Source organism: Lampetra fluviatilis, chromosome 20 (assembly GCF_964198595.1).
Source record: "Lampetra fluviatilis chromosome 20, kcLamFluv1.1, whole genome shotgun sequence".
NCBI classification, from domain to species: Eukaryota; Metazoa; Chordata; class Hyperoartia; order Petromyzontiformes; family Petromyzontidae; genus Lampetra; species Lampetra fluviatilis.
The window spans coordinates 1,484,746-1,511,642 of NC_136294.1; the positions used below are offsets into that span (position 1 = coordinate 1,484,746).

Consider the following 26,897-nt stretch of genomic DNA (forward strand, 5'->3'; position numbering starts at 1 on the left):
TTGACACCGCGACAGCACCACAAGTGTGTTTGCATTTGTCGAGTTGTACGTTTAACTCGGCTCTCTTGTCTGCGTCTGCGCTTCAGCGTGGACGTGGGCGCCAGCAGCAGCCCTGCAGCACCGCCGCCTGGCACTCCACCCCGCGATGCCGCGCCAGGTGTCGCCACCACCACCACGTATGCCGCTGCCCCTCGCAGCCCGACGCCTTCCGTGCCCATGACACTGGAGGAGTTCCGCAGCCCACGGCGGCACGGGGCCACGAGGCTCGCTGGCGTCCCGGCGCCAGAGGCTGCCGCCGCTGCGCCAGCAAGCCCGTCCGCCGGTGGGAAGGGCGCCGGCAAGAAGGGTTCGGAGCAGAGGGCGCGGACACCGGGCAGCGACAGTGACAGCAGCAGCCGCTGTAGCAGCAGCAGCATCCTGGACAAGCTGAAGAAGTTCCAGGGCCGACTCGACGAGAGGTGAGGCCCGTGGCCATTGGTGGGACGGTCGTCTTGTTGGACTGTGGGAGCGGCAGTGTTGACGCTGGTGCAGAATTGTCGATCGTGTTATAGTTGTCTTTGTTGTTGCGATTGTCAGCATCATCGTCATCACTGTCACCATCGTCATCATCATCATTGTCACTCTCGTCGTCACGGGAATTGTAATTATTATCTTCAGCATTCTCACATCACTATCGTTATCCTCATCATTTTCACCATCGTCATAATTTTTATCACCGTCACTCTCATCTTCATTGTTTTCACCAGTATCCTGCGCAATCCCTTTGTGCGTTATCTTAGGCCGGCATTTCTCTCTAGAATACTCGCAAAACATGAATTGTTTCTGCTGCATTCCGTTTTGCGAGTCGTTTTGCCCAGTAAGCTAAGTTTTTCCCCGTATTTGTTGTTTTCCCCCTCTTGCGTTTGTGTCCTTGTGTTCCTGATCCTTCTCTTCTTTTTCCTCCTCTTCCTCCTCCTCCCTCCTCCTTCCCGTCCTCTTCCGTAGCCTCTGCTCGCCCGTGCACTGTTTCTTTTCCGTCTTCACCGCTTACCACTGGGCAGCCCTTGCGCTCTGTTTCCCTAAACTACAGCCCAAACTGGGGCAGTACATCCACATGCAGCTGCAAAGGTACAGCGCCAGCAACTCCCCCATCACCATCACCAACCGCGAGCAGAGACGGGCCCTACCGAATCTCTCGCCACACGCGGATGTGACGCTTTCTCTCTCTGCAACCTTCTCCTTTTACGCTCTGATAAAGGGCCATTTCTAGAAATGTCAGCCAGTCGCACATCTACGTGTTGATGGACGTTGATAATGACGAAGTGATGAGTTTTTTTTTCGCGTTTGCATGCATATTAAGTGAAAAACCACACAATTATGATACGATGGTTTTTTGTGTGCAGTCATCGGTGACCGGGCTGATACTTCAAATCTTCACGATCCTCACCCAGTTTCAACAAAATACACTTGAACCCCACTACCCTTCCGAGCCCACTGGATCACAGGAGGTTTAAACCCAGATTCAAGCTCATGATCTCAGTAGTGCCGGCTCAGTCCTCTCTGACCTCTCTGAGCCACCCGGCCTCCGTTGATTTTTATGCATATACGTGGCCATGTACAGTACCGCTTCCATAAGGAAGTGGACACCGAGTATTACCTTTCTCTGCAACTATTTATAAGTGGGGTATTTTAGACGCCAACAGCAGCAGTTCACAGCTTTCCCTGACCGTTGGGGAAGCCGGACGTATAGAGGAGGAATATTGGCCACTAGCGAACCCGTTCGTGGAAACGTTCTTATTTTTACAAGAAGATTTGTCTGTCTTAAGGTGCGTGCACCGTCAGTTCCTCCGGCAGGTGGGGTAGCGTCAGCCCACATCGTGGCGGCTGAGTGGCGCAAGTGGGCTGGCAGTTGCGTTATCCGATCAGCTGGTCGGCCTTGGCCTGTAATGTGACCATCGGTAGCCTGAAAGCCAAGTTGCGTATTTTTAATGGCATCATCATCGCTGTTAGGCTTCTGCCAGAGTAATTTGCCACTTTGAAGGTTTGCCGTGATATTATTTTTTTATGATCTGAAGAGCATCTGTGAAAAGATGAAGGTAACGTTACTGTGCACACCGCAGCCTTGCTTTGGGATGACAGATGGCTGCAGAGGCTCGAGGTCCATTAGGAGCGATGCGAGAGTTGGTCGTCGATCAATAGATCTGCGGTCATTGTTTGGTGTTGCTGCTTCTGCATTTTCTTTTTATTCTGAAATCACCCGGCAACTTGTAACGACACGCGGGGCACGCGGGGCGTGAGCATTCTTTGTCTGCCTGCCTGCCTGCCTGCGTGCGTACCAACGCGGTGTTTGGATCCAGCCCGATTGTGGTACGACTTTACTCGACTGGAGCGAGTTTTGTTTCCCAGTTAAAACCTGCGCACACATTTGCGATGTGTCTTAATTCTACTTTTACCCTCTGCGTTGCCGCATGGTGTGACAGAGTGTGCCAGCGTTCTATTGTTTTTTTACTCTTTAGCCAGCTGCGTGTATGTTTTTGGAAGACGCGCGTAGCAGCGGACAAAGGTCCAATGACCGTTATTAATATATTTTTGTACGCACGCACGTACTTACTGCCACGCCGAGGTCATTTGTGCTGATATTTCACTTTTTATTAGAACATCTCCGCTGCAACGTCAGGAAAGATATCACCACGCGACGCATTTCAATACCCCCTGGCATTAAAATCAAATCTTTTAGCGGGCCCCGCCTCTGTGAGAGTAGCGAACGGCGCTCGCTGGACTGCTGGCGCGTGCGTACATGATCTTATTGTATAAAGCGCCGTCGCTCACTAAATTGAATTGCACTGACTATGAGTTTTTTTTTTTTTACAATTTGTGAATGAATTACCACTCTTGGCTGCCTGATACTTCAACACCGGATGTTATATATTTTTTTCACGTGGTCAGCGGTGGATCGCTCACGCCGCTCCGCAGTTATTAACCCGATTGATCGCGTCATTGTTTAACGGGCGGCCCCCTTAACGGCATTGCTTTTTTGCCGCGGGGGTCACTCTTTAACATTCGCGATTAACCCCTCAAAGGAACGCGTTGCCACTAACGCAGCGTGTGATTTAATGCGGGATTTGTTACCAGCCGTGAGTTATCGTGCGGCACGGCTAATGCTCATATAAATGTTTATAAAATATCATCAAAATCGAGGTGGCCTGGGTGGCTGAGAGAGTTCACAGACGGTGAGCAAGAATGGCTGAGATCATGGGTTCGAAGCCAGAATTCAGCCAGTGGTGATGAATCTGGGTATAAGCACATTCACCAACGATGGTGCACACAAAACATATTCAATTGAATTTTTCACTTAGTTTTTTTTCTTCCATATTTTAGAATTAAACACTTTGATTGGATTGCCATTGGACAAAACTGTGCAGGCTGTATAAAATCTGTGTGCCTAGTGATCAAGAGGATCACTAGAACCTGGTTGTTGATGTCGATTACTGAGATGAAGGGAACGTGAAACAATCAACAGTTCCAATTGTTTTTGTAACGTATATCGTTTTGAGCAAGTAGGTGTACCATCCTCAATCCGCTGTCGCTGCCACCCCAGGTACCTGACAAAGCGGGAGCAGCGTCTGCGTGAGCGCCGGCGCCGTGCCAAGGAGCTGCTGCTGTGGAAGCAGCGGCTGGACACGGAGGAGGAGGAGGTGCGCAACATCGAGCGGCTGGCGGTGCGCTCGCGGCACGAAGACCGCGGGCGCCAGAACGGGCGGCTGAGGGCGCCGCTGGGCGCCACACCGCCGAGTTCGCAGCGCGAAGGTGAGTGGCGGCGGGCAGCCACCGGGGGTTACGTCCGGCGTCGGCACCGGCTTCGGCGCCATGGTGTTAACGACCTTGCCTGGTATGCAGGAGATCGTGGGTTAGATTCCGACCCTGACTCCTGTATATTTGGAGTACGGATGTCTCTTTCCCCGTGGTCGCGTGGATTTTTCTCTGGGACCCACCGATATTCCCTCCACATTTAGAAACATGTGTTTAGAGTATTTGGCCGATGTAAATTTCCGGACGATAAGCCACTTTGTTACACGATCATTTGTGGCCAGGTCGCTTTTTTGCTTTGTGGGCCTTACCTGGTAGAATAAATTATAGTTTAGTTTTCATAGCATAGCTTCCTGCTAGCGGTGCTGTGGTGGGCTCTTAACCCCCTACGTGTGCCTGTCCCATCGTCGCCATTTGTCGAGTTGAATTAGTTAGTGGACGTTGTTAACCGTGGTGGTTAAACAGCGTAGATGAGACGTTCGCCTTGTGGGGAAGTCAAGGGTGGAATAAACTCTCCCCCGCCTGAGCAACGTGGACATTCCACTCTCGGCTCAGGGATGTGATCAAATAGATTAGCCCGGTGGTGGTGCTTTTCAAGCCCGGCTTTTGTTGTCCAATGTTATTGAAACGGTGTTGGTCCGTTGTGTGCGTGCGCAGTCCTGCTTGCCGTCTCCAGCAGCCCCACGCTGACGCCCAGGGACAGCTCCGTGCGCTCCGTGTCCAACGCAGACACCGAGAGAGACAACCTCCGAGACAAGTCGTGGCGAGCGACCGACAACCTCTCCGAATGGTCCCTGTCCATCAGGACTGCGTCCGGTGAGCGCCGCTCTCCTCCTTCCTCTTCTTCCCGCTGGCTTCCCTCCACCCTCCACCTGCTTCTCTTTCCTCACTCGTCCCTGTCCCAGGCCATCACCTCCGCGTCCGCTACCCGCAATCGTTCACTTCCTGGTTCGCCGCTTTGAACAAACACCTTTGCTCGGCCTGCCTCTTTGTCTCCATCCCGGTGCTTCTATTGGTCATCGCCTGTCTTGCTCAGCTCCTCTTGACAGCCCTGAACCTGCGGTGGGAATTCCACATTTGTATGGCGGGGGGCACAAATCTCCACAACTGCTGTTGACTTCCCCGCCAAGTGGTACTCATCTTACAGACCCCCCGCAGCGGTGTATCATCGCTCTTAACGTTCCTCTCCGACCGTCGCCCTCAACCCAAACCTCTGCTCGCTCTCTCCCCCCGTTGGCTTCGTCCGCAGAGTCGGAGTGCTCCAGCGAGGTGGAGGGGCGCATCGTGGCGCTGCGCGACGAGCTGGCTCGCCGCAAGATGATGGTGGAGCGGCTGCAGAAGGAGCAGCGTCGCCGCGCCAGGGAGCGGCTCAGAGCCCACGAGTCGAGCCTGCGCCTCCAGCTGCAGGTCAGACCAGGAGCCGTCGATACCTTGCCGGCATCGGGGGCGGCTCAATCATTAGAAGGAGCCCGGCCTCCTACGTTGTCTGTAAAGTCCGCCCCGGGTTTTTTTTTCTGGCACGTTGAAGCGAGGAGAACTGGTCTGGCGGGCGGCCCAACGCTTGTGAGTTTTATACGTTGTTCATGCATCGTTACAATAACGCAATTGGAATTGAAAGAAAAGGTTATAGCACGGAGCTGGCACCATTGAAAGGCCGTGTTGGAATCGAGGCGAGAGCCGCCTGTGGTTAATCCGCATTCTCAAAGTGTAGCAAGTTGAGGGGCTCTGCCCAGCCACCAATGATTGTACAAAAAAACCCCCCATCATATAAAAATTTGTTTGTGACTTAATTTTAGTTAGATTTCAGTTCTGAAAATATCGATTTGATCATCACGTGACAAACGTTACTGCTGCCCCCCCTACGTTCTCTAACACAGGGTGATACACTGCTCTGCAAGAGGTCCAAACAGATGCGTATTTTCACGACCAAACGCCGATGGCACAATCGGTATAACATTGGGGAAAGAGATAAACGTATACTAAAATTGGAACTTCATTTAGTATTTTTAGCATAGCTGTAATTGCTTTAATGCGCTTTCACAGCTCCTTGTGCAGCTCTGTAATACCACGCTTCGTGACTAAACGAAAGGGACGTTGGATGCGAGATACGTGGCATTCCTCAACTTGAACCGTTTGACAAAATAAATAAGAGCACAATGCAATCGCGCTTAGCATAAAAATAACAAAACCTGTGGGGCCCCTTCCAAGTGCTTTGTTGTTCAGCTCGGGCATAACATTTCACGTTTTGTAGAAGCGTCTCCTTTTTTCATCCTTTTCACATGAAAAGTGTCCTAGATGCCAGGATTTAAGGTGATTTCGTGAATTAATGAAATGCACCGCCATTCATCCGGCGTGGGAGTAAATAGAATGTACGAGATCGGACGCCTGCCACCGACCTTCATTGTCGCCGCGTGACGTTTGCTTCGCAGCAGCAACTTTCGCGCTTGGCTCGTCCAAAGGCAAAACGGCGGGCCCCCCGCGATCGTGCGCGAAGAAACATTGCATGCAACTTCGACAGATTGGATGGATATAGGTTTAATTTATCGCAGCAGTAAGGGCTCCAAGAACTGTTCAGCTCCATATTCAATGGGCTTCCCGCGACGGTACATATGCTATAACAGTACAGTCGTGATACACGGGGGTTATTTGTCTTTGTATCTGTGTTGAAGTACGTATGTGTGTCGTCGCATTTGCATGCGACTAATTATGTGTCTCTTATGTGTGCACGTCCTTACCTTCGTGCCCGTACTTTTGCATGTGTGTATCTGTCCGCGTGTTTTCTGTGTGTGTGTGCTATCCCTATGTGTGTGCCGGATGCATGCGTCGCTATCCCCCTACGTGTGTGCCTGTGTGAACGTTCTTGTGCGTCCGCGTGTCTGCGTCCTGTCTGCGTTCTCCTCCCCCCAGGCCTATGACACCTTTATCTGCAAGGCACAGGGCGAGCTCGAGAACAGCAAGGAACCTCACCCATCCTTGCGGCCACACGCCAGGACCCACAGCTCGCTCGAGTAGGGCCCCGCTCTGTCCGACACCGGTCACACACCCTGTCCCATTCCTTTTCATCCATGAGCCCACGCCAGAGATATGTCACTTTTGTCAGTACCATCTGCGGGGGCACAACTTCAGCAGTTGCAAGTTCGTTCTATCGCCAATGACGGTGAATAATGTGGCAACCACTTGAAATGAAAGGGGTTATCAAGTAATTCACTCGTACTGGCTGCACAACTCAATTGGCACGACTAAACAATCGCTACCTTAGACGGTACCGGTTTCTGCTCTGGCCCATGGACTACGTAAACCCTAAAAGCATCGAGGAATTGTAACACTCGCACACACAACCACAACATATAGGAATCTGTCTTCCCTTTCAAAAGAGCGATGGTGCAGCAAGCACTCCAGGTAAGATTCTTTAGTCATTTACCCTCCAATTTTGACACTGAGAGCAGGAGCAGTGGGGCAGTGGTTAGCACACTGTGTGTTTGTGAACTCGTTTGTGGAAGAAAGGCAGTCACTCTTTATAAAAAAAATGATTGAGGCAAACATCCCAGACCTGCAATAGACCATTGACATACATTTTGACAAATATTGTAAATGTGTAAAAATATCGTATATTCCAGAACATTGCAATGGCATTGTGTTGTATTATTATGCCGTGTGCAACGTATAACGGGTGACAAAGAGTTAGTAGTTGGCTTGGGCGCGGCGCGTCGCTGGAAGCGACGATGGCCCTGTGGTCAACAACAGTGACGGGGTGGGAGATAAAGATAACCCTTAGCCCGACGGGGCGTCCACCACGCAGGTGATGGACGACGAGGTGAGCTCGCGTGCAGCTGTTAGGGCCATCGTTACGTCGCGAGACCGTGGGAGAGGTGGCGACTGCTCGTGGGTTGATCTTGGTTGATGATGGTCATGATGATGTAATATATCGATTCTTTTTTCTACTCCATGCAGCCTGGACACGAAGCCAGCGAATGGGAGCTCTGCTCAAGCGGAGACTACGGCAACGCATACCGCCTCGTTTGAGCAAGGTGAGGTCACTGATGCTCCCCCACGCACACACGTGCATTTTTTTGTTACCGAAAATGTTACGATTATTATTAAGCCTCTTGTAATGGGGGCCAGTTAGCAAGGGTTTTTACGTACAAATGATAATGCAGAAATATTATTATTTTGTTTCCCCGATGTGTGCCCATCGATGTGTACCCTGACCGCTGCACTCTTATTATTCAGGGTCCTTCTCTTCCCTGGCGATATCAGCATCCAAAGACAGCTCCGCGCCGAGCGATGACCTCTCGGAACGGCCGAGCCTTCGAGAGGAGATGTCCGGCTCGCTTCCCGTGCCGAGCGCCGCTGCTCGGCGCGATGACGTCCCCTCGCCTGATGCCGGCTCGCCGACCCCGCCTCTCGGCGTTTCCGTCCACGACAACTCGACTTTCGAACCTGCCGAGCCAAGCTCCCCGAACTCGTCCGCCGGTCGATTCGCCAATCCGGCAGCGGAAACGTCGTCCACCTCTTCGCTGCCGGACGACGACGACATCGTTGGCCCTTCCGACGCCCGCGCCGTGCCGATGGCGAAGAACTTGCGCGACGAGCCTCCTTCAGGACGCGTGGCCGGAAACTCGGAGGGCTTGGGTCAGGGATCGGAGGTGGCGTCGTCTGCAGACGAGTCGATCGCGCCAGAAGCCGTTGGCGGCGACGTTGGCCTTTCGTTGCAAACTCCAGACTGCTTCGGTGAGAGCGAACACGTGAGCCGGCCGACCGAACGTCAAGATGACGGTGATGAGGTGAAGACGGCGGTGAAGAAGGCAGTGGACGCTCCACCCTGCTGGGAAGTTCACGATCTCGTACCGATCGGCTCTGGTGGCGCCGTGGAAACGCACAGAGACGATGTGACATCGGCGAGCGATTCCCGCGGCGGCAATTCGGCGGTGCTTGCATCGGGGGTCGGTGGTTTTGGTGGCTTCGCCATGGAGCTGCTTGCGCAGTCGTCGGGTCTCGTCGCAGACGAGCTGCCCGCGATGGTCGTCGACACGACGGCATCGCAGACGTGCGAGAGCGGCGACGAGGTGCAGGTGCCTAACGGTCCGGACGTTGTTCCCCAATCGTGGTCGGTGGATTTTTGGCAAGAGCCTCGCGGAACCGTGATTCGTAACATTTTACCCGATGCCGGAACGACACCAGACTCTGCTCTGCCGAACATTACCAATGATGCAAAGATGATCCCGAAGTCATTGTTGGACGGGGATCTCTCCGACTCGGAGGAGTTTGAATTCTCCTCCAACTTTTCCTCCGCCGACGCCTCGGACATCAGCAGCTTGCTCATGAAGTCCACTTCCACGTTTGAGAGCGTCTCTTCTCCCAAGAGCCACGACATGAACCTGCCCTTCGACGAAGCGGAAAGTGTCGAGACCGGACAGACGGCACGGGACGAGGCTGAGACCGCCAGCCGGAAGGGCGACATGGATGCGGAGACGTGGCGATTCCTCAGCCCAAGGTCGCCGAGCCAGGAGCCCGGTAAGGATGAGAACGAGCAACGAGACTCAGAGCCGGTGCCGTTATCGCCACTGCCATCGCCCGCTCGGTCCGAGCTCACGGGCCCCACGAGCAGCGATCAGGACGACCCATTGGCCGGCATCCAGCTCGGCGAGCAGCTGTTCGCTGAGGTCGCTAAATTTGTCGATGGCGTGATTGCCGAAGCGCTCAAGCAGGTGTCTGAAGCAGCCGTCGCAGAGGCAGCGGCAGCAGCGGCAGCAGCGGCAGCGGCGTCTGTTGTCGCGGACAGTCGTGTGGGCACAGCTATTGTCAGCAGTGATGGTGACGTGGACGTCACCAAGATTTCAGGAGCGGTCGTTGATCGTCAAAAAATCTACGAGTCTTCAAGAACGGAGGCCGCGGCGCCGCAAGACGCAGGAACGGTCGGCGTTCCCGTGGACCTGTCTGTAGCTGCGAAGCCTGCCGGAGACGACCACCGCGACGACGACGATGACGAAGACGACGATGACGACAGATCGATGTACAGCCGCGTGTCCGCCCCTGACGGTGAGGATTCGAAAGGAACCCCGTCAGGAAGCGTCAGTCGCCGCTCAAGCGTTGGCAGCGTCGTCTCGGTTTCGGACGCCGACGAAAATGCTCAGCCGTCCTGGCTGGCGCCGTACGCGCCCGACGATCAGTCCCTCTACACGCCCCTGCTGGACATGCTCGCGAGGGAGAAGGGCCGCCTGCAGGCACAGAGGACCGACGCCGTGCCCTTGAGAGAGGGGACTTGCGAGCAGCTGCGGCGGCAACACCCGGAGCTGGAGAAGCAACGAGAGGAGCTGCGGCAGCAGGAGGAGCTGCAGAAGCGGGAGGAGCAAGAGCAGCAGCAGAAGCAGGAGGAGCAGCAGAAGCAACAGGAGCTGCTGAAGCAGAAACGGCAGCAGGAAGACAAAGAGAAGCAGAAGCAACAGGAACTGCAGCAGGAAGAGCAGCAGCAACAGCCGGAAGACGAACGCAAAACAAACAACGCGGACACAGTCGCCAACGGACTCGTCGGCAAGTTTGTGTCGGAAGTCTTCGACCAGTATCTGCAGCTGCGGCAGGCGCGGAATGATAAGATCGCCCGGGCAAACACCCTCTTGGAGCCGGCGACACCACCGCAGCCGTCTCAGCCGCCACGGCTCGACAACGGTTTCGCCGGACACGACGACTCGAGGGCGCAGAGCAGCGGGCCAGGACCGCAGGGGGGGATCGACTTCGAGACGGAGAGGGCCTTCCCGCCGGAGCCGACCGCGAGGCCGGTAAGCGACGCTGGCGACAGCAGCGACGCGCTGCCGGTGCCGGGAGACACTAAGCCCAGTTAACGTTTAAATGCAAATTCCATCCGTAGTTTCGATTCGAAGGAATCTAGATCGGGGCGACACTCTTTGAATTAATGTGTCGCATTGTGTGGCCCCTTGGCTCGAGATTTCGAGCACCGTTGAGACCCTGGGGTTCGATTTCCCGGCTCCGGCCACCGATGCTTAAACGGGGTCTCATTAATATCAATTCGTAAGCTTACTAGGCGTCGAATTGCACGTATGAGAAGAATCGGAGGTGTTTCGATATTGTACGAGCTGTACAGCAATGGGTGATTGTCACTCTCGCAGCCACTGGAGGTGCTGCCACCCATCGCGGTGGTAAACAAATGAATCGATCCTTGGATTGAATGGTGAACTTGAATCGCGGCAATTAAATTCGCCGGTGGCAGTGGGTGATTCATTCCTTCCACCCCTGAAGGACGCCAGATGATTTATTTTATTTCATTGTTAACAAATTAAAATACTTCATCCGAGGCTTTCTTCTGGGAAGTCCATCTCGAGTCGCTTACAATTTATAAAAATTTACTTTATAGCCCTAATCCATTAAAAATATTACCTCTTGCGCTCCGGCCACTCTTCATGTCCACCCGTATTCTAAAAACAGGCAGCGGGGGCGTTCACACACAGGACGGATGAGGAAGTGCCTCTGCATTTGTCGTGACGCTTTGCGTCAGCGGGCCAACGAGCTTGCACAATGATGAGTGGGCAGCTTTAAGAGCGACGTGGGAGAGGGAAGTTAAAGACTATGGGGGTCATAAATAGACTTTTGATGGAGTGACATCATCTTCTGAAGCACGTCACACCACAGCAGCGACGCCAGAATGTCGATATGTATCGTTAGTTCCTCAATAACAAGCCTTTAAACTAGTGTGGGACACCATTGGAGAACCTCCTTTGCCAGTAGCAAAATATTATAATTGGTTTTTTACCCTTTTATCTGGCAACAAAACTGACACCTTCTTTTGTGTGGGACAGCTCAGAAGATGCTGCCCGGGGTGGGCATCTACAAAATAAGAGCTCTTGTTGTTTGCTTTTACATCTCACGCTGGTGAATTTTCATGATTTCTAAAAATTCACGACAATTGTCAACTAAACAGCCATGCACGCGAGGGACGTGTAGTCCTCCGCTGCCCCGGTCACTCTCCGCATTGGGCGTGATGCCGCGTTTCCCCCACCAGGTAGCGCTAACACTTATTTCGATTTTGCACGGAGAAATATTACGATGAGGTTTTTTTTTTACCTTTGGTCAGAGGTAGAGAAACTCGTGCCCAGGGGGGGCAGATATGGCCTGCAACCTTATTAGCTGTTGTCCACGGGTGTGTGAGGCTTACCACTTCGAAATGGCCTGCAAATGATAGTAGTCCGTACCTCTGATTGGCATGGTTGGCTACGTACGGTGCGAAAGAAGTTCTACATGCATGCATACATACATACGTCCATCACTGCAAGCAACTGAGCTGCACTAATCGAGTACTCGAGGGCAATAGTGTTCATCTTCCCAAATCTATGTGTTTCATATTTGCCTCCTCAGTCACTTCTGTCAAAGTAAGGGCCTTTGCATTGAAATCTTATTCGGCCTTCAGAAAATAAAAGGTTTCCCCACCCCTGACCTAAGTGAGAGGTTAAATAAACATTTTTTTTAATTTTACCAGGTAAGGCCCCCTGAGATTTACAGCTCTTTTTTCACAAGCGACCTGGCCACAAATGGTAGCGCAACAAAGTGGCTTATCACGTGGGAATCTAAATGTGGAGGGAATAATCGGAGGGCCAGGAGAAAAATCCACATGATGACGTGGAGAGAGAAATGCAAACTCCAAATATACAGTCGTCAGGGTCGGGATCGAATCCACGATCTTCTGCATGGCAGGCGAGGGAGTTACCATCTCGCCATCGCGGCTCCCAATAGCTCTCACCTGGCTAACCTTCCTGTGCCCAGGTGAGCCCCGAGTGCGACCTGGACTCGAGCGAAGACCTCAGCACGCCGCTGGCCCAGATGCGGCTGAGCAGCGCGCTGCTGGAGGCCGGCCTTCTGCAGGACGACCAGGACTGGTTCGACGAGGACTTTGGCTTGAGCAGCAATCGCCGAGCCTTGCGGCAGCAGCAACAGCAGCAGCAGGTGGGAGGCAATGAAGTCGTCTTGCTGCACCAGTGCTGTTCGAGTGTTTTAGCTCAGAGTGTTGTTGGCAAAGGACCCGTTGACGCATTGCATTGAGAGCGCCATATCAAAGCAAACTTGTAGTGGCAGTTACTCGCGATTATCCGTGAGCAGGTTGTTCGGGTTTTTTGGTTCAACCGTGCCCACAAAAAATACATTAAATTTAATGTTTTGACATCATTATATGCACTTCACTTGTGTCTTGGTACCCACTTACTGCAGGCCCCATTGAGCTAAGCAGCTCTGCGATAGAAGGACAGCCACAGCCTTGGGCTGTCGGTAGTGGCATCAGTTACAGGACATGGCAGGGTGGAGGGAATGTGCAAACCAACAAGAACAAAAACACCGACAATTATTTACGTGCAACCCATGTCAGAACAAGAAAAAAAACTATTCTCTAAGAGGTAGCGGCGACTTGGGGGAAGGCCTTCTGCCAGCAGTGGATTGATAATGGCTGATGATGACGATGATGATAAAATGTTTCGTACTGTCCGTGTTTTGTTTTATCGAGCGTTGTGACTGTAATGTGTCGACTCGATACGTTTGAGATTCCGGATTAATCGCTGGCGGCCGCCACGCCCGTGGTTTTTTTGCTAAGACTCAAGTCCGGTTGTGTGCCGTGTGTTCTTCTTTTGGCCTTTTTATATTTTGGTATTGGCAAGTGAGACGCGGATCTTGGATGTAAGTGGCCGTGAGTAGGCAGCAGCCATATCTCTGCAAAGTGAACGCCGAGTTCCCGATCGATTCCTCTTGGCTCCGGAAATGGCTTCTTCCTGTGAAGACAAAAAACGCGGCAGAATAAAACAAAAGAGATTCGTATAACTCGGCGGAAATGAGCGTCGGATCAATAAGCGCCCGCTGTGAATGTGTCTCCGGTGAACAAAATCGCCCGAAACGGGCCCGACGTTGCCAGACTCCACAAGCTAAGCCGGGTCGAGCCTGCATGGTGCTTGTATGGGCGCCCACTGTACGCAAGCAGGTGGTCAGAGGCAGCTGTGGGCCTCTGTGGTGGGCAGCGGTGGGCGGTGGAGCACAATCCATTGTTGTTCTGTAACTTCGGCGCTTCCACGTATGTGCTAACCTGCCTTCGCCAACCGGCCGCGCTGACCACGGTCCGGGCCATGTGACGTGGCCCTCGTCCGGGTGGTGAGCGTAGTAGAGGACATCGGTGTTGCTGCGTTAGCGCTGCCGCCACGATGTGCTTCGTAGAGAGCCCCTCCTGTGGGTATTTTGGCCTTTATTTTCGCACCGCTCAGACATCGTGTAATAGATGGGAGTACCCACACTTTACCCCGCCAAGTGATGTAAATATCATCTGACTGCGGTGTACCCATTTATACTGCTGGGGAGGCGGAGGCGGCAGAGGGGAGGGTTATTTAAGAAACTTTCCAACTGCCGCGCCGGGAAATGGAATCGAACCTGCGACCTCCGGATTGCCAATCCGGCATGCTCACCATTGCACCGGCATCATTGCAGTCGGGATTCTCAGAATGATCGTGATCATGATTTTGAGTCTCAACATCCGGACGTGCGATTCGCTCCCCCTCGCAGAGCCTTCGGGGCGTGCGGTTCGGCGAAGGGGGTCGCCCGGGTTCTCCGGAATCGGTCGGTGCCACGGCCGGGCGCATCGTCGACGTGAAGGCCAAGGAGGAGGAGGAGGAAGAGAGGGCAAAGGAGGAAGAGGAGGAGGAGGCGCTGTTCGCCGTGCCGCACTCGCACGCCGAGGTAGCGGCGCTGGTGGGCGCCGCTCTCTCCGAGCTGGACAAGCTGACGGAGCTGGGAGAGAACGCGCGCCACGTCACGGCGCCGCGCTCCTACCTGGGTGCCGACTGCCGGGGCCAGGACATCGAGAGTGTGAGCCGCCGCGTCTACAAGCAGGTGCGTGGGCGGGGAGGGGGGGCCGGGGTGCGATGGGTGCATCGCACGTAGCATGCGGTCCAGCACTGTGTTGGGGCAGCGAAGGTTGCCCTTGCAGCCCAGCTAAGACCAGGCCGACCTATCACTACCCCAACTCTTGTTCTGTTGTCACCATAACTACACCGCCACTTGTAATAATGACAACCCCACTCTTTATTTCAACCACTGTCATCTTACGGTACAATTGTATAATTTCTGCCACAGTCCGTATTCGACCTGACCAAGGAGGTGTTCATGGAACTGCACGCCGACGACCCCAACACCGACCGCCCGCCCTGGATGAAACCTCGCCGCGGATCCTCGCTCTACCTCTGGCGCATCGGGGGCGTGCACAGCGACAACGAGATCGCGGTGAGAACCCCTACGATCTACGCAGCCCGGATCCTCGCTCCGTCTCCGCGGCGGACGTAACTCTAGCTCTCCGCTACAGTGGCCGGCGGTCGGGACTAACGACGGAGCGGCAGCCAAACGGGGTGGAGGGGGGGGAACGCGCCCCACGGAAGGACGTCTTGTCGCGGAGGTGGAACCGACGAGATGGACTCGTGGTGCACGAGCTTCGTGAATTGTTCAGCGGTGGAGCGGATAGATCGGGGCCGATGACGACGATCGTTAACGTTTGTCTGCCATCACGTTAATCCTCCTGTCTGTCTTTCGCTACTCGCTCGCTCCCTCCCACCCATCCCAGACGTTGATCCAGACGGAGGTGCTGCGCTCGCTAGGGCTGTTTGAGGGCAGTGCGGCTGGAGACGCCAATGCCGCCAACATCGCCACCGCCGGGCCGGGAATCGGAGGGCGCAAGCCCGACCTCCCACGCGCCGTCAAGTGGGGAAAGAAATCGCGCGACCGTGTCGACATCATCCTGGTGAGACGCGCCGTCACAGCAGACGTGACGGGGTCGGGCAGTTAATTCGTACTGTCCTTAGCCGGGAGGCTCGCGTTCTTGGTGCTGCGCTGCCGTCAGGCACCGGATTGATGCTTGGCTCCGTCGATTTAAATTGGACTCTCACGGTGACAATTTGTGACAATCTAGTTGTTTGATGAAAATGTTGAACTGGTGTTTAGTTGCCTCGTGGGGTTAGGGGTTAGAACTGGTCTTTACTTGGTTCGTGGGTTAGAGCTTGCATCTAACTGGCAGGTTTGGTGTTCAGGGTTAGAGGTAGTGCTGGTGTTTGGCTGGCCAAGTGCAATCGGGTCAGGGCTGATGCTCGCATCCACGTGGTTTGTGTGGGAAGGGCTGATGCCAGGCAGCTCCCCCCTCCCCCACCGCGACCTTCTCATTCTCTCTTCTCTTGTCGGTGTTCACAGCGCCAGTACTTCTGACGCGGTTCACCCTCTCCCGTTCTCATATCCACCCTCGCCCCTGTCATGTCCACCCTCTCTCCCCTCCACCGCCCCCCTCTCACGTCCACACTCTTCCATTGAACCCCCGCCTCCTGTTCGGTCCACCCTCCCATCGTGTCCACCCTGTCATCGTGTCCACCCTCACTGACGTCGCGTCCACCCTCCCCCGCAGGCGCGAGACCTGCACGAGGAGGAGCCGCAGTGGGTGAGCTACGAGGACGACGAGCTGGAGGTGAAGATGCAGGCCGTGGACTCCATCTTCGAGGCACTGCTCGCCGACACGGCTCACACACTCTCACAGATCTATGACAACCGCGCCTTCCGAGCCACCACCACCACCACTTCCAACACCGCCGCCCGGTGACGCCCCGCTCGTCCGTTGGACCCTGTCATGGGGTCGGTCGAACTTGTCGTCCCGAAGGACCAGAGCTGGAACACTGAGCTGCGTTTGCATCCGGAAATGTGTTTCCACGGGCCGCCGCCGCCACCACCACCTCGACCTTGTGACACCCACTCATCCGTCGTACCCTGTCCGCGGGTTGAACTTGTTGATTCTTGAGAGACCAGCGTTGGAACACTGGGGTTCGGGAGGGGGGGGGCCAGGCTGCGTTTTCTTCCGGAAATGTGTTTCCCACCACTGCTGCACGATGCCGATTACGTTCGAAATATTTTTTTTCCCATCCAGCGGTTTGCGATCGTCTCATTCTTTAAGTTGGGCTGCGTTCGTCACGATTCGGCGGTTGAAGTTACTGTCTTCTGTTTACCTTTGTGGTGAAGCAGCGCCCCTCCTGGCAGCAGAGTCTACGCGAACAAATTGTGCGAATCTAAAGTAATTGAAGGTCATGGATTGTGATGTGATGTTTGGATCGTGAGGTTAGACCCTATGCATCATTACATAATAATAATACGCAATAATGTACTGCCGCTTGGCCAATCCACTGCTCTATGAAGGACTCGCGACGTTGTACTGATCATGGGGGTTATTCGACCGTACTTCACGCTGGTCGGTGCGGGCTGGTGAACGGAGGTAGACTGACCCAGGACAGGTTCAGATTCAGATATTTCTCAGCGCTGATGTTGGCCGTGACCGGGAATCGAACTCGGGACTCGCCGACTTCACAGCTCGTTCCGCTAACCCGCGCAGTGCCGCCGCCACTGCACCCACTCGGCATCTTGACGTTCACATTCACAATTGGATTTCGCGTATATTCCCGAACAGGACACATTTGCTGATTGAGTTTGCATTAAGTCCTTTCCCTGATGACTGCCGCTGCTGCTGCTGCCGCTTGCTGAGCTTGCCGCGGATTATCCGGTCTCCTGCGAGCGCTCATTTGCATCTCATTTTTTGCTCCGCTGCTGCGTGACAGGGAAACGCACTTCCGGACTCGTTTGTGGCCCAGTGCTCGGAGGTCGTAATTCCAATTGACTCTCTCTCTCTGGCCCCCCCCCCCCCCAAAGCTTCCGCTCTCAATTCCCTTACGTTCCCACTGTTCTTCCCCTCTTCAGACTGGTCCTTTCGTTCTTCCCAATGTTCCCGTCTTCCTTGCCCATGCTCTTGCTGTACGTGGACACACGGAAAGGGATAAAACCACAACCACTAAAGCGTAATGCAAAATCGGACTTAAGTTAGTTTGGACTTCCTGTACATAGTACTGCAGGAGGCTGTGTCCGTGCGTGCGTTTGTTAAAGGGGTGGACTGTGCAATAGAGTTCGACTCGCGATGACGTGCAGGGCTTCATTTCTCGCTTGAATCATGTTCCCGGCTCGTTGGTCATAGACCGGAGGAGGTGGCACGTGACCCGTAGCCAGCACAGCCGGAGCGAGAGGATGTCTACTGGATGTGGTGTAACCCGGGTAAAAGCTAAGCCCTCACGACGCTTTGGAGCGATGTCCAGACGGCACCGCCGCGCTCGGACAAAAGCACATCGCAGCACCGAGACGCGCCGCTCCGTCGGACGCGGAAGCAACGTGTGTTGCCGGCAGATGCTGTTAACAAACAAGAACAACTACTACAACAACAGAATTGAACGAACATTGCTCGTCTGGTAATGAATTGATGTTGCACTTTCGAGGTGGTTGATTTGTCGTGGGTGAGTAAGGAGATTATGCCTTAATTAAGTTCTGCTGCTAGAATTTACCCGAACACTTTACCTCTCGTGCGTGGGTGGGTGGGTGAGTGGGAATTGGGCTGCGCGGCAGTGGTGCGACCCCGTCGACGCTGTGGGTTGTGACCTGCACCTCGCCCGAGCCTCCTCGTAGGTTCACTCAGCCTGAAATCGTGGAGGCGACGGTGAGGTCTGGGGAGACGATGATGGGCCTTGTGCTGTGGGCCACTCCTCGACCTTTTACCCGCGTGCCGTGCCGGCCTTAATAGGTGCTCGCTAACGGCACTTTCCTCTATAGGCCAAGTGGGCTTAAAGAGAGTTGGGGAGGGGATGAGAGGCGGTGGGGGGGGGATGGCCGTGTGTGTGAGAATCTCCCATTCGCTACAGCGATATCGCCGAGTAAATGCTGAGCGATTGCTTTCAGCGGCTCTGTGATAGAATTCGCGGCACGTCATAAATTCTGGCACGGCGCGCCGACCGCTCGGCCCGTCGCCGCAGGCTGTGGTCTGTCGCGAGTGCCGGGGCGGGGGGGTGGCCTCCATTGTCGGCCAATGGAATCGCGATCTTGTGTATAGCCCTACTCCTAACCTTAAACACCCAACGTGGAATTGTTATTATTGCCGTGCCCTTGTTTTGCACCGCCTGCGCGCGGCTGAGCGCGTGCGATTCACGATTATTTTTACTTTTGTTGTTATGCCGCGTACCTTATGTGCTCCGCGCGCATTCCGTCAAAGGGAGCGCGCTCATGAAACGAGTTCCCGATTTTATATATTTACCTGCCTTAATGACGCACGCAGAGCAAACGTCGCCGTCGGTGTGCGAAATTTGAATTATAATCATGAGAGAGTTTTTCTGACGACCGCTTGGCTGACTTCGGTTGCCCCCCCCTCCCTCTCGCCGCGACCTCCTCCTATTCCAGCGCGCGATGAACGTCGGCGAGATTCCCTCTCGCCGCCTGGGAACCGAAGAGGACGCGCCAACCATTCGAACTCTGTACGACAAAAATGATCGACCCTGGGGACTGCGTTGTCGGACACGCGTTAGCGCAGATATCACAGCCGCGCTCGGTTTGAGAGTCTTGTTTTGGGAAGTATGTTGGGTTCTTGTTTTATTTATTCAGGACTAGTGTGAAATTGTGACTTTTGTGTAAAGCGGGGAGGGGGGGGGGGATAGTGTTTGTGCTAGGGTTGAAGTTAAATGGTAATCATGAACGATTCAACTTGAGGCTTTGTTGGTATTCAGGAGAGCTGCACCGTCTCGGGACTCTAACAGGAGGGTCCTGCGTCATTGATTTTGGCCGCATTGCTTCGTGTGGTTGATGGCGTTTCGAATATTTTGTACAAGCGGGGAGCATACCGGAGGAAACCTACGCGCAAAAACGAGCAGGTTTGAAATGTCATTTTAACCCAACTCTTAATTCCAGTCGTAACTGTTGACCCTAACGCAAGCCCTAACACATTGAAATCCATGTTTTTTTTCCCCGTCAGATTATTAAGCAGTCTCTTCTGATAGACACCCTCACTTGACCACGTAGGGGAGACCTCTCTTGAATTACAGACACCTCCTCACTGTGAACCTTGCTGCCTGCAATGCTGCGAGCGTTAGGGACATAAATATGGTTCGGGCTCAAGATTTGTGTCTGTGGGGTTTGGTTTAGGGGGTGGGCTCTTTGGGTTAGACACATGAATAGGGTTTGTGTTGAGTGCAGAGTCGGGGTTAGGATCTCGCACCAGAATGTAGCCGGTGTCAGGGTCGGTATTGGAATTATCCGCAGTATAAATGTCAAGCTTAGGACCATCAGTGCCGCCCTTGTCCGGTTCTGGTTGAATCTCGTTCAGCTCCCGTCCAAACACGCAGTGTTGTGCAGAGTTCGACTCGCGTCCACGCGTCCCCTGTGCTCGTGCCGAGTCCCCGTGGTGTTCCCTTCCTGACCGCTTCCCCTCTCGCGTTGCAATAATACACCCCCCCCCCCCCCCGTGTACACGTGTGTGTATACATGTGTGTGTGTACACGCGCGTGTGTACGAGATTCACTACAGCTGGGCTTCGGACTGCAGTTATCTCGTTCGCTGCGGTCGCGTCTGCTTCCCGCGTTTACCACTCTTCCCAGTTGCAATCGCACGATTTGTCGTGACGCACCGCACGCGCCTGATGTTTGCTAAACGCCTCCCCACGTGACGTTGCGTGATGCGCGTGCCCCCCCCCGCGCGATGTCGCGAGGGTTCTTTGAGAGTTGGAATGGGAGCGCTGTGCATCACGTGTGGGGGGGGGGGGCTTGTTTCGGCAGCATCCGGCGCGTGCGGTGTGTCCACGACGTGATTCACGCGCCTGTGATTGGTGAGCAGGGAAGGGGGGGGGGCCCTGAGTGGTGGGCCGCAAGGCCTGGATTCCGCTTTGTATTGAGGCCAGCTCTGTGTGTGTGTATGTATATATCCGTGAGTTGTAATCTCGTCAATTGTTGTACATAGTGTATTTTATCAAGGGATAATAAGCACAATTATAACTGTTATTATTAATAATGTAATCATTGGACATAATTACGCTGAGCCCGTTTAATCGTGTGTCATTTAAGCAAGTGGGCGCCTTATCCTAACTATAAAATATGTATAACTACGTAAGTTATTGCCGATCTTAATTATTAGTAATTAACTTTAACTGAAGGAGGATGCAATGCAAAAAAAAATAAACGGCTGTTTTGTTTGTGTCGCCACGCAGCGAGTTTTGAAGCTCCGTTATTGACGCGACCGACTTTCACGGGGGGGCTTTCTTTGCGCTCCTGTGACGTCACCGCCTTGTCACCTGTATTAAAGCGCAGCTGATACAAATTAACATAGAGACCACGTGTGTGTACGTGTGTGTGTACGTGTGTGTGTACGTGTGTGTGTACGTGTGTGTACGTACGTGTGGGGAGCGGAGGTATAGCGGTTTGTGCGCCGCGCTACGAATCCGGCGAACCGGGTTCGATTACCGCTCGCGTAAACACCGGTGACGATTATCTGAACCGGCCCTGGGCCTCCCCTAGGTCGACTCGGCCTCATGCGTACCCGGTTCGGTGTGTAGTAAACATCGCCACTGGGGAGACAAAGGCGGCCCAGCGTGGTTTTGGCCACCCACCCCTCGTGCGCCGTGCCGGCCTTCATAGGTGCTACTCGCTAACAGCACTTGCCCCAACACTCTGCGCCAGGCTACGCGGGGGAGCTTTGTCTTGTGTGCGCGCACCGTTGACTCCGCACTTTCATCAATTGACTTTCAAGAGCACGCTACCCAGTAAACATGTCCCGCAGTTGGAGTGTGGTTGGACCAACGTTTGTCCAACGTTCAATCTTCACCGGTCACCAACATTGGCAAGCAGCTTGCGGTGCCAATACACCGAGCCAGCTTTTAAAGTCACCTGAAAGTTCAAATGTTTTTTTTTTATCGGTTGTCGAAGTCATGAACTCGTGTCAGATTGTCTGCAACACGCGGGCCCGATGTCGAAGAGAAAGCGCTGATTCGTCTGAGGTTCGGATGGAGTTCGTCTGGGGTTCGGATGGAGTTCGTCTAGGGTTCGGATGGAGTTCGTCTGGGGTTCGTGTGGGGTTCGTGTGGGGTTCGTGTGGGGTTCGTGTGCGGTGCTTGGGGGTGGTAGCCAATTCCACTAACGGCAGTCATTTAACTTTTTGTACAATGCCCATTAATGGGGTATTCTGCCTTATCCCCCGCGGTGTGAAGAGTCTGGACGTGCACCCTGTGAACACGTTCAATGCGCACGCTGCCATTCAACTACTGCTTGCGGTGCGCGTCATCGCCGCTGTCTGGAGTTGCTCGTCAATGGCAATCTTCCCTCCCGGTCCACCGTGGATTGATCAGCCACGGCGGCGTCGTTGCTGCTCCGAAGTTCATTGTGCGACGTCTCGTGCACATCACGCGCCGCTTTATTTGTTTTTCGTAAAAAAAAACCCCCACCGCGGGATGACAGGAACGCCCTGCTTGTCCCCACGCCGTTGGGAGCTCGTGGGCTGTTATCTGACCGTGCTCGAATCGCCCGGTTCAAGTTCAAGTTCATTTATTAGGTATAGCCCTGTGAGCCATTCGGCTCTTGAATCGGCTGCAACCGCAACAAACAGAAAACAAAAACATGAACAAGAAAACATCTTAAAGTGACTATGTGCAAACAGAAAATCCAAGAAAAGACAGAAAAATATTGCAGAAAAAGCACCGTACACCAACACTGTGTGCAAAAATCCCAGTGGGATGTAAGTCAAACAACAACAACCACAAGACAACTTAGATTAAGGCCATCAGTCTAACTCTGTACTACAACAAACAAACATGGCCAAACCGAAAAACTTTTCGAAAATCACCAAAATAAAGCCATAAAAGCAATGAAACAGTGATCACAATTAACGACGTAAACATCATGTTCTACCAAACTCTGCAGCCATAGCTGGCTGCATGAGTCACTCCACGGTGAGCGTAGAGGGACGGAGAATGGAAGTTGGGCACAACGCGATCTCGCTGCGCTGCCCACGGCACGAGCGCCAGGGTGGCCACGACGTCTGCACGCTTTGCCGTGCCAGGTTGGGGAAGTCGTCTAAGAGGATTTTCTTGAAAACTGCACTCCGAGCGCCCCCCCCTCCCCCAAAATCTCTCCTTGCACAGTCACCGATCCTCTCTGTTCGCGTGCAGATTAATACCCGTGCACGCTGCACGCGCCTGATGATTGGTGAACACGCTTGTGCGACACCCGGACCACGTGAGCTCCGTCTGAATATGATTCGGAGCGCCCTGTGTCACGTGGGTAGTGCAGACACCCCCGTATAGCCTTCACGGACTGTTGGGGCAAGTGCTGTTCGCGAGCGCCTATTAAGGCCGACACGGCACACGAGGTGGGGGGGGAGGTGGTGTGGCTGGCGCGGAGCGTGCCCGCACGCACACACGCGGCGTCTCCGCGTTGACTTGACACGGCAAAGTGGCCAATCGACTTTGGTCCACCTCATTATTCTTGCGAGAAGGATTTGAATGAAATGTAACACGGGGCGTTTAATGGCTGTGTGTGTCTGTGACTGCACAGTGGGACCTGGGGGTGGGGGTGGGGGTCCGTGTCTGCTGCGAGTCCCACGCGATCGTCTAATCCGCGTTTATTTTTGTTTGGCTAAATTTAAATAGACGTGACGTCACGCGTTCATAATTAAAATGTTGAAAAAAATTGTGAACGCGTTTCTTTTTGTTTTGCCTTTGACTGCACAGCAGAAACCACGGGACACAACGAGCGGACCCGTTCGCTCGCAGCGCTCGTGCCAGGCTGGGTGCACTTGGAGGCCACGTTGAAGCGTCGACGTGCTCGCCCTGGCAGCGGGGTGCCCGGGAGTGATGGGGCGGTCGCCGTCTCGACTCGCCGTGTTTTATCAGCCCGACGCTCTTTTGCTCGTTGTTGTGAGCGTCGTAGCTTCCTCCCCCACCACTTGCGTTGTTGTGTGTTGTTTTTGTTGCGTGTGACCACCACAAACATATTCTGTACGTCATACGTGCAAACATGCACACAGGGGACACACCACGCGTGTCCAAATCGCAAGGCGCCGCTGTTACGAGAGGCGGGGCGATCGTACGAGAAACAATGAAATGACAAAAGACGACAACACAAAACCAATGTTCAAATGTAATGATTATTGTGATGTCGATGTCGCGTACAAAGAGTGTGTGTAGCCGTGTGTACAACGTGGGGTGAAAGGGGGGGGGGGGTGCGTGTGACGTGTGTCCATTGCACACTTGCGGTCTCGTGAAAATAAACAGCAGCGGTGCGAATAAAACTTCACGTTGTGCGCGCTACTACTGCGTGTCTCCTCGTGGGTCATGATCACTCCACCGCTGGATGAGCCGTGCGTTTAAGAGTATTTGGCTGCTGCCATCGATTCCCAGGTGATGGGCTCTCATTTGTGATGTCCAGGCCGCTCCTGAAAACGAGCTGACTGCATCTCTCGCTTGGCCTCACCTGATCAAATAAAAACAAACTCTTCCAGGATGAAGGATCCCCTCCCCCCGCTGCCAAGCCGCCGTGCGTTGCAATGATCCATCCAGGGGCTAGAAGGCACCTCAGGTGCAGTTCTCTCTCCTTGGGCCGCCACGCGGCCGTGCAGGATCGAGCGCTGCGTTTTAGATTTCCAGATCCCAGGCGATCGTCGCACGGCGGCTCACCACCTTCGGTCGCGCGAGATGTGCATCTCTCTCACGCACGCGTGCACAACAACTTTGCTGGAGGAGTTTCCACGATTCCCGGGTAATGTTCTAGACACGCCGATGGATTTTTGTTGCAATCGCGGTTCAACAAACTCCACGTGGGCGGGGGAGCGGTGGCGCAGTGCTTAGCATACCGACTGCGCCGTGAGTCCTCAGTGCGTTCGCACGGCTAACATCAGTCGCCAGTGATATCCGGACCGGTCTTGGGCCTCCTCCTCCTCCTCGGTCGACTGCCACCAACCCGCTCCTACTAACAACCCACGCTCACCGGCGTGGTGAAGTATGGTCACACGAGATCAGATTTACTTGAGGACGGTTTGGTGATAGACTCGGTAAAGAAGCGCCCATTGACTCACACCCTCGACCCTCCACCCCCTCCCTGCCTCCCCCATCACCTCCCCCCTCCTCCACCCGTCCCACGATCACCATCACGACCCCCTTCCCTGCCTCCCTGGGCACCATCGCCGCCCCTGGCTGCCGTGGTTGCGTGTTGGGTGACGAAGGAACGCAATTTCACGGCACTCGATCTGAGATCGGTTTAACTCAAGTGCCCCCTCTCTCTCTCTGCCTCCGTGCAACGCGCTGCTGCCACGGCTGTGTGGTTCGGTGTCTCTCTGTGTGGTTCTCTATCTGTCTGTGTCTGTCTCTGTGTGGTTCTCTGTCTGTCTGTGTCTGTCTCTGTGTCTCTCTGTGTGGTGCTGTGGCTCTGTGTGTGGTTCTGTGTCTGTCTCTGGGTGGTTCTCTCTGTTCCTGTCTGTATCTCTGCATCTCTTTGTGTATCTCGCTGTCTGTCTGTGTTTGTCTGCGTGTCTATCTGTCCGTCTGTGTGTGTGTCTATCTGTGTGCATATCACTGCCTGGGTATCTTTATCTTAGTTTCTCTGTCTGTGTTTATATCTGTGTATCAGTGTCTTTCTGTTTGTCCCCGTGTCTCTCTACCGTTGCGATATCTCTCTGCGTGTCTGTGTGTCTGTATCTGTGTCTTTATACGTGTCTCCTTCATCCTTCTATACCCTCCCTCTCCTTCACTCTGCCATCGCATTCTTTCATTCTCCTCCATCTCATTCCTTCACTTTCCTCCCCATCTCATTCCTTCACTCTTTTCTCCCATCATTCATTCACGACCCCCTTCTGATATTCCACGCTCCCTTCCCTCCAAACATCTCTCCACTCTCCCTCGCCCTCACTTCCCTCCAGTTTCTCATTCATTCTCCCTCCCACAATATCCTCCCTCACTTCCTCACCCTCACCTCTCGGAATTTCACTCTCACCCTGCACCCTCTCGCGCTTCTGCACTTTACTCTCTCCCCCCCCCCCTCGATCTCCCTCCTGCAGCCTCGCCTCTCCTGCACCCTCCAAGCTCCCCTCATCCCTCTACCTTTCTCTTCTCTCCACTCACTCTCCAGCCCCCCCCACCGTCCTCTCTCCTCTACTCTCTCCCCACTCTCCTCTCTATCAGCCCCTTTCTCTCCACTTCCTCCCCCCACTGTCATCTCTTCTGTACTCTCTCCCCACTCTCCTCTCTATCAGCCCCTCTCTCTCTCTCTCGCCGACAGTCATCTCTCTCGCTCTCTCTTTCTTCCCCTCTCTCCTCTGTCCGTGTAAAACACTCGGAAGAGTTCCGGCACTCATCGATCGCTCCGCGCCTCTCTCCCCATGCCGCCGCCTCCTCCTCCCCCTCTGTCGCTACCGCTCCCCTCTCTGCCGTTACTGCCGCCGCTGTTGTTGCTGCTGCTTGCACTTGTTCTGGGGGGCTCCCGGGCCGGGCTGTACGAGACTGGGGGGCCCGTGGTGGAACTCGGCGCCGAGGGGATTCGTCTCGCCATCGTCAACTCCACGAGCGCCTGGGCGGTCCACTTCTACACAGAGTGGTGCGGCCACTGCGCAGACTTCGCTCCCGTCTGGACGGCGCTGGCCAAAGACATCACAGGTCCGTCTGTCTGTCTGTCTGGCTGTCTGTCTATCTCTCTGTCTGTCCGTCCGTCTGTTTGCGTGTGTGTGTAACGTGCGGGTCACGATAGATAGTGGCGCCGTGGATGGCAAGGACGACGTTATCTCCCTCGCCCTGCACTCAGGAGAGCGTGGGTTCAATCCCGGGCGCTGACGATGGCTGCTGTGTTCGGAGTTCGCGTTGAGTGGTGGTGGTGAGGGGGAGCGACGCAGGCTGCGGCATGGATACCGTGCAGAAGAAAAGGTGACAGGGTACAACCCTCGAGGCTGCCTCGTGTGTGACTGCGCTTCAGCCTCCCACACTCGGTCGATCGACATCGATCCACGTGATGAGGCTGCCGGGGGGGGGTGGCATGGGGGGGGGGGGTTACAACAACGCACGTGTGGTTCTGTGTTGTGGCTCTGCGTGTGGCTCTCTGTGTGTCTCTGCGTGTGGCTCTGTGTGTGGCTCTCTGTGTGTGGTTCTGTGTTGTGGCTCTGTGTTGTGGCTCTGCGTGTGGCTCTGTGTGTGGCTCTCTGTGTGTCTCTGCGTGTGGCTCTGCGTGTGGCTCTGTGTGTGGCTCTCTGTGTGTGGCTCTGTGTGTGGCTCTGTG

At 54.4% G+C, this 26,897-nt stretch overlaps 2 protein-coding genes across 3 annotated transcripts in view; both read left to right on the forward strand.

Moving 5' to 3' along the window:
- Positions 1–20,849, forward strand: part of CEP350 (centrosomal protein 350) — a 51,434-nt gene extending 30,585 nt beyond the window's left edge. Inside the window, exons 14-26 of one of the 2 annotated variants that reach the window (XM_078865314.1) lie at positions 87–458; positions 985–1,107; positions 3,578–3,786; positions 4,444–4,602; positions 5,036–5,193; positions 6,694–6,794; positions 7,738–7,814; positions 8,017–10,562; positions 12,559–12,738; positions 14,329–14,655; positions 14,899–15,045; positions 15,380–15,556; positions 16,208–20,849. In XM_078865314.1, coding sequence (XP_078721440.1) covers positions 87–458; positions 985–1,107; positions 3,578–3,786; positions 4,444–4,602; positions 5,036–5,193; positions 6,694–6,794; positions 7,738–7,814; positions 8,017–10,562; positions 12,559–12,738; positions 14,329–14,655; positions 14,899–15,045; positions 15,380–15,556; positions 16,208–16,399 — 4,768 coding nt within the window. In that variant the 3' untranslated portion in view covers positions 16,400–20,849. The remainder of the gene's footprint in view (positions 1–86; positions 459–984; positions 1,108–3,577; positions 3,787–4,443; positions 4,603–5,035; positions 5,194–6,693; positions 6,795–7,737; positions 7,815–8,016; positions 10,563–12,558; positions 12,739–14,328; positions 14,656–14,898; positions 15,046–15,379; positions 15,557–16,207) is intronic. The other variant, XM_078865315.1, reaches the window with a different exon arrangement.
- Positions 20,850–26,010: 5,161 nt separating this feature from the next.
- The window catches only part of LOC144938012 (sulfhydryl oxidase 1-like), a 30,999-nt gene continuing 30,112 nt past the window's right edge, over positions 26,011–26,897 (forward strand). The window contains exon 1 of the mRNA XM_078865709.1: positions 26,011–26,284. Within this exon, the coding sequence (XP_078721835.1) occupies positions 26,011–26,284 (274 nt within the window). The remainder of the gene's footprint in view (positions 26,285–26,897) is intronic.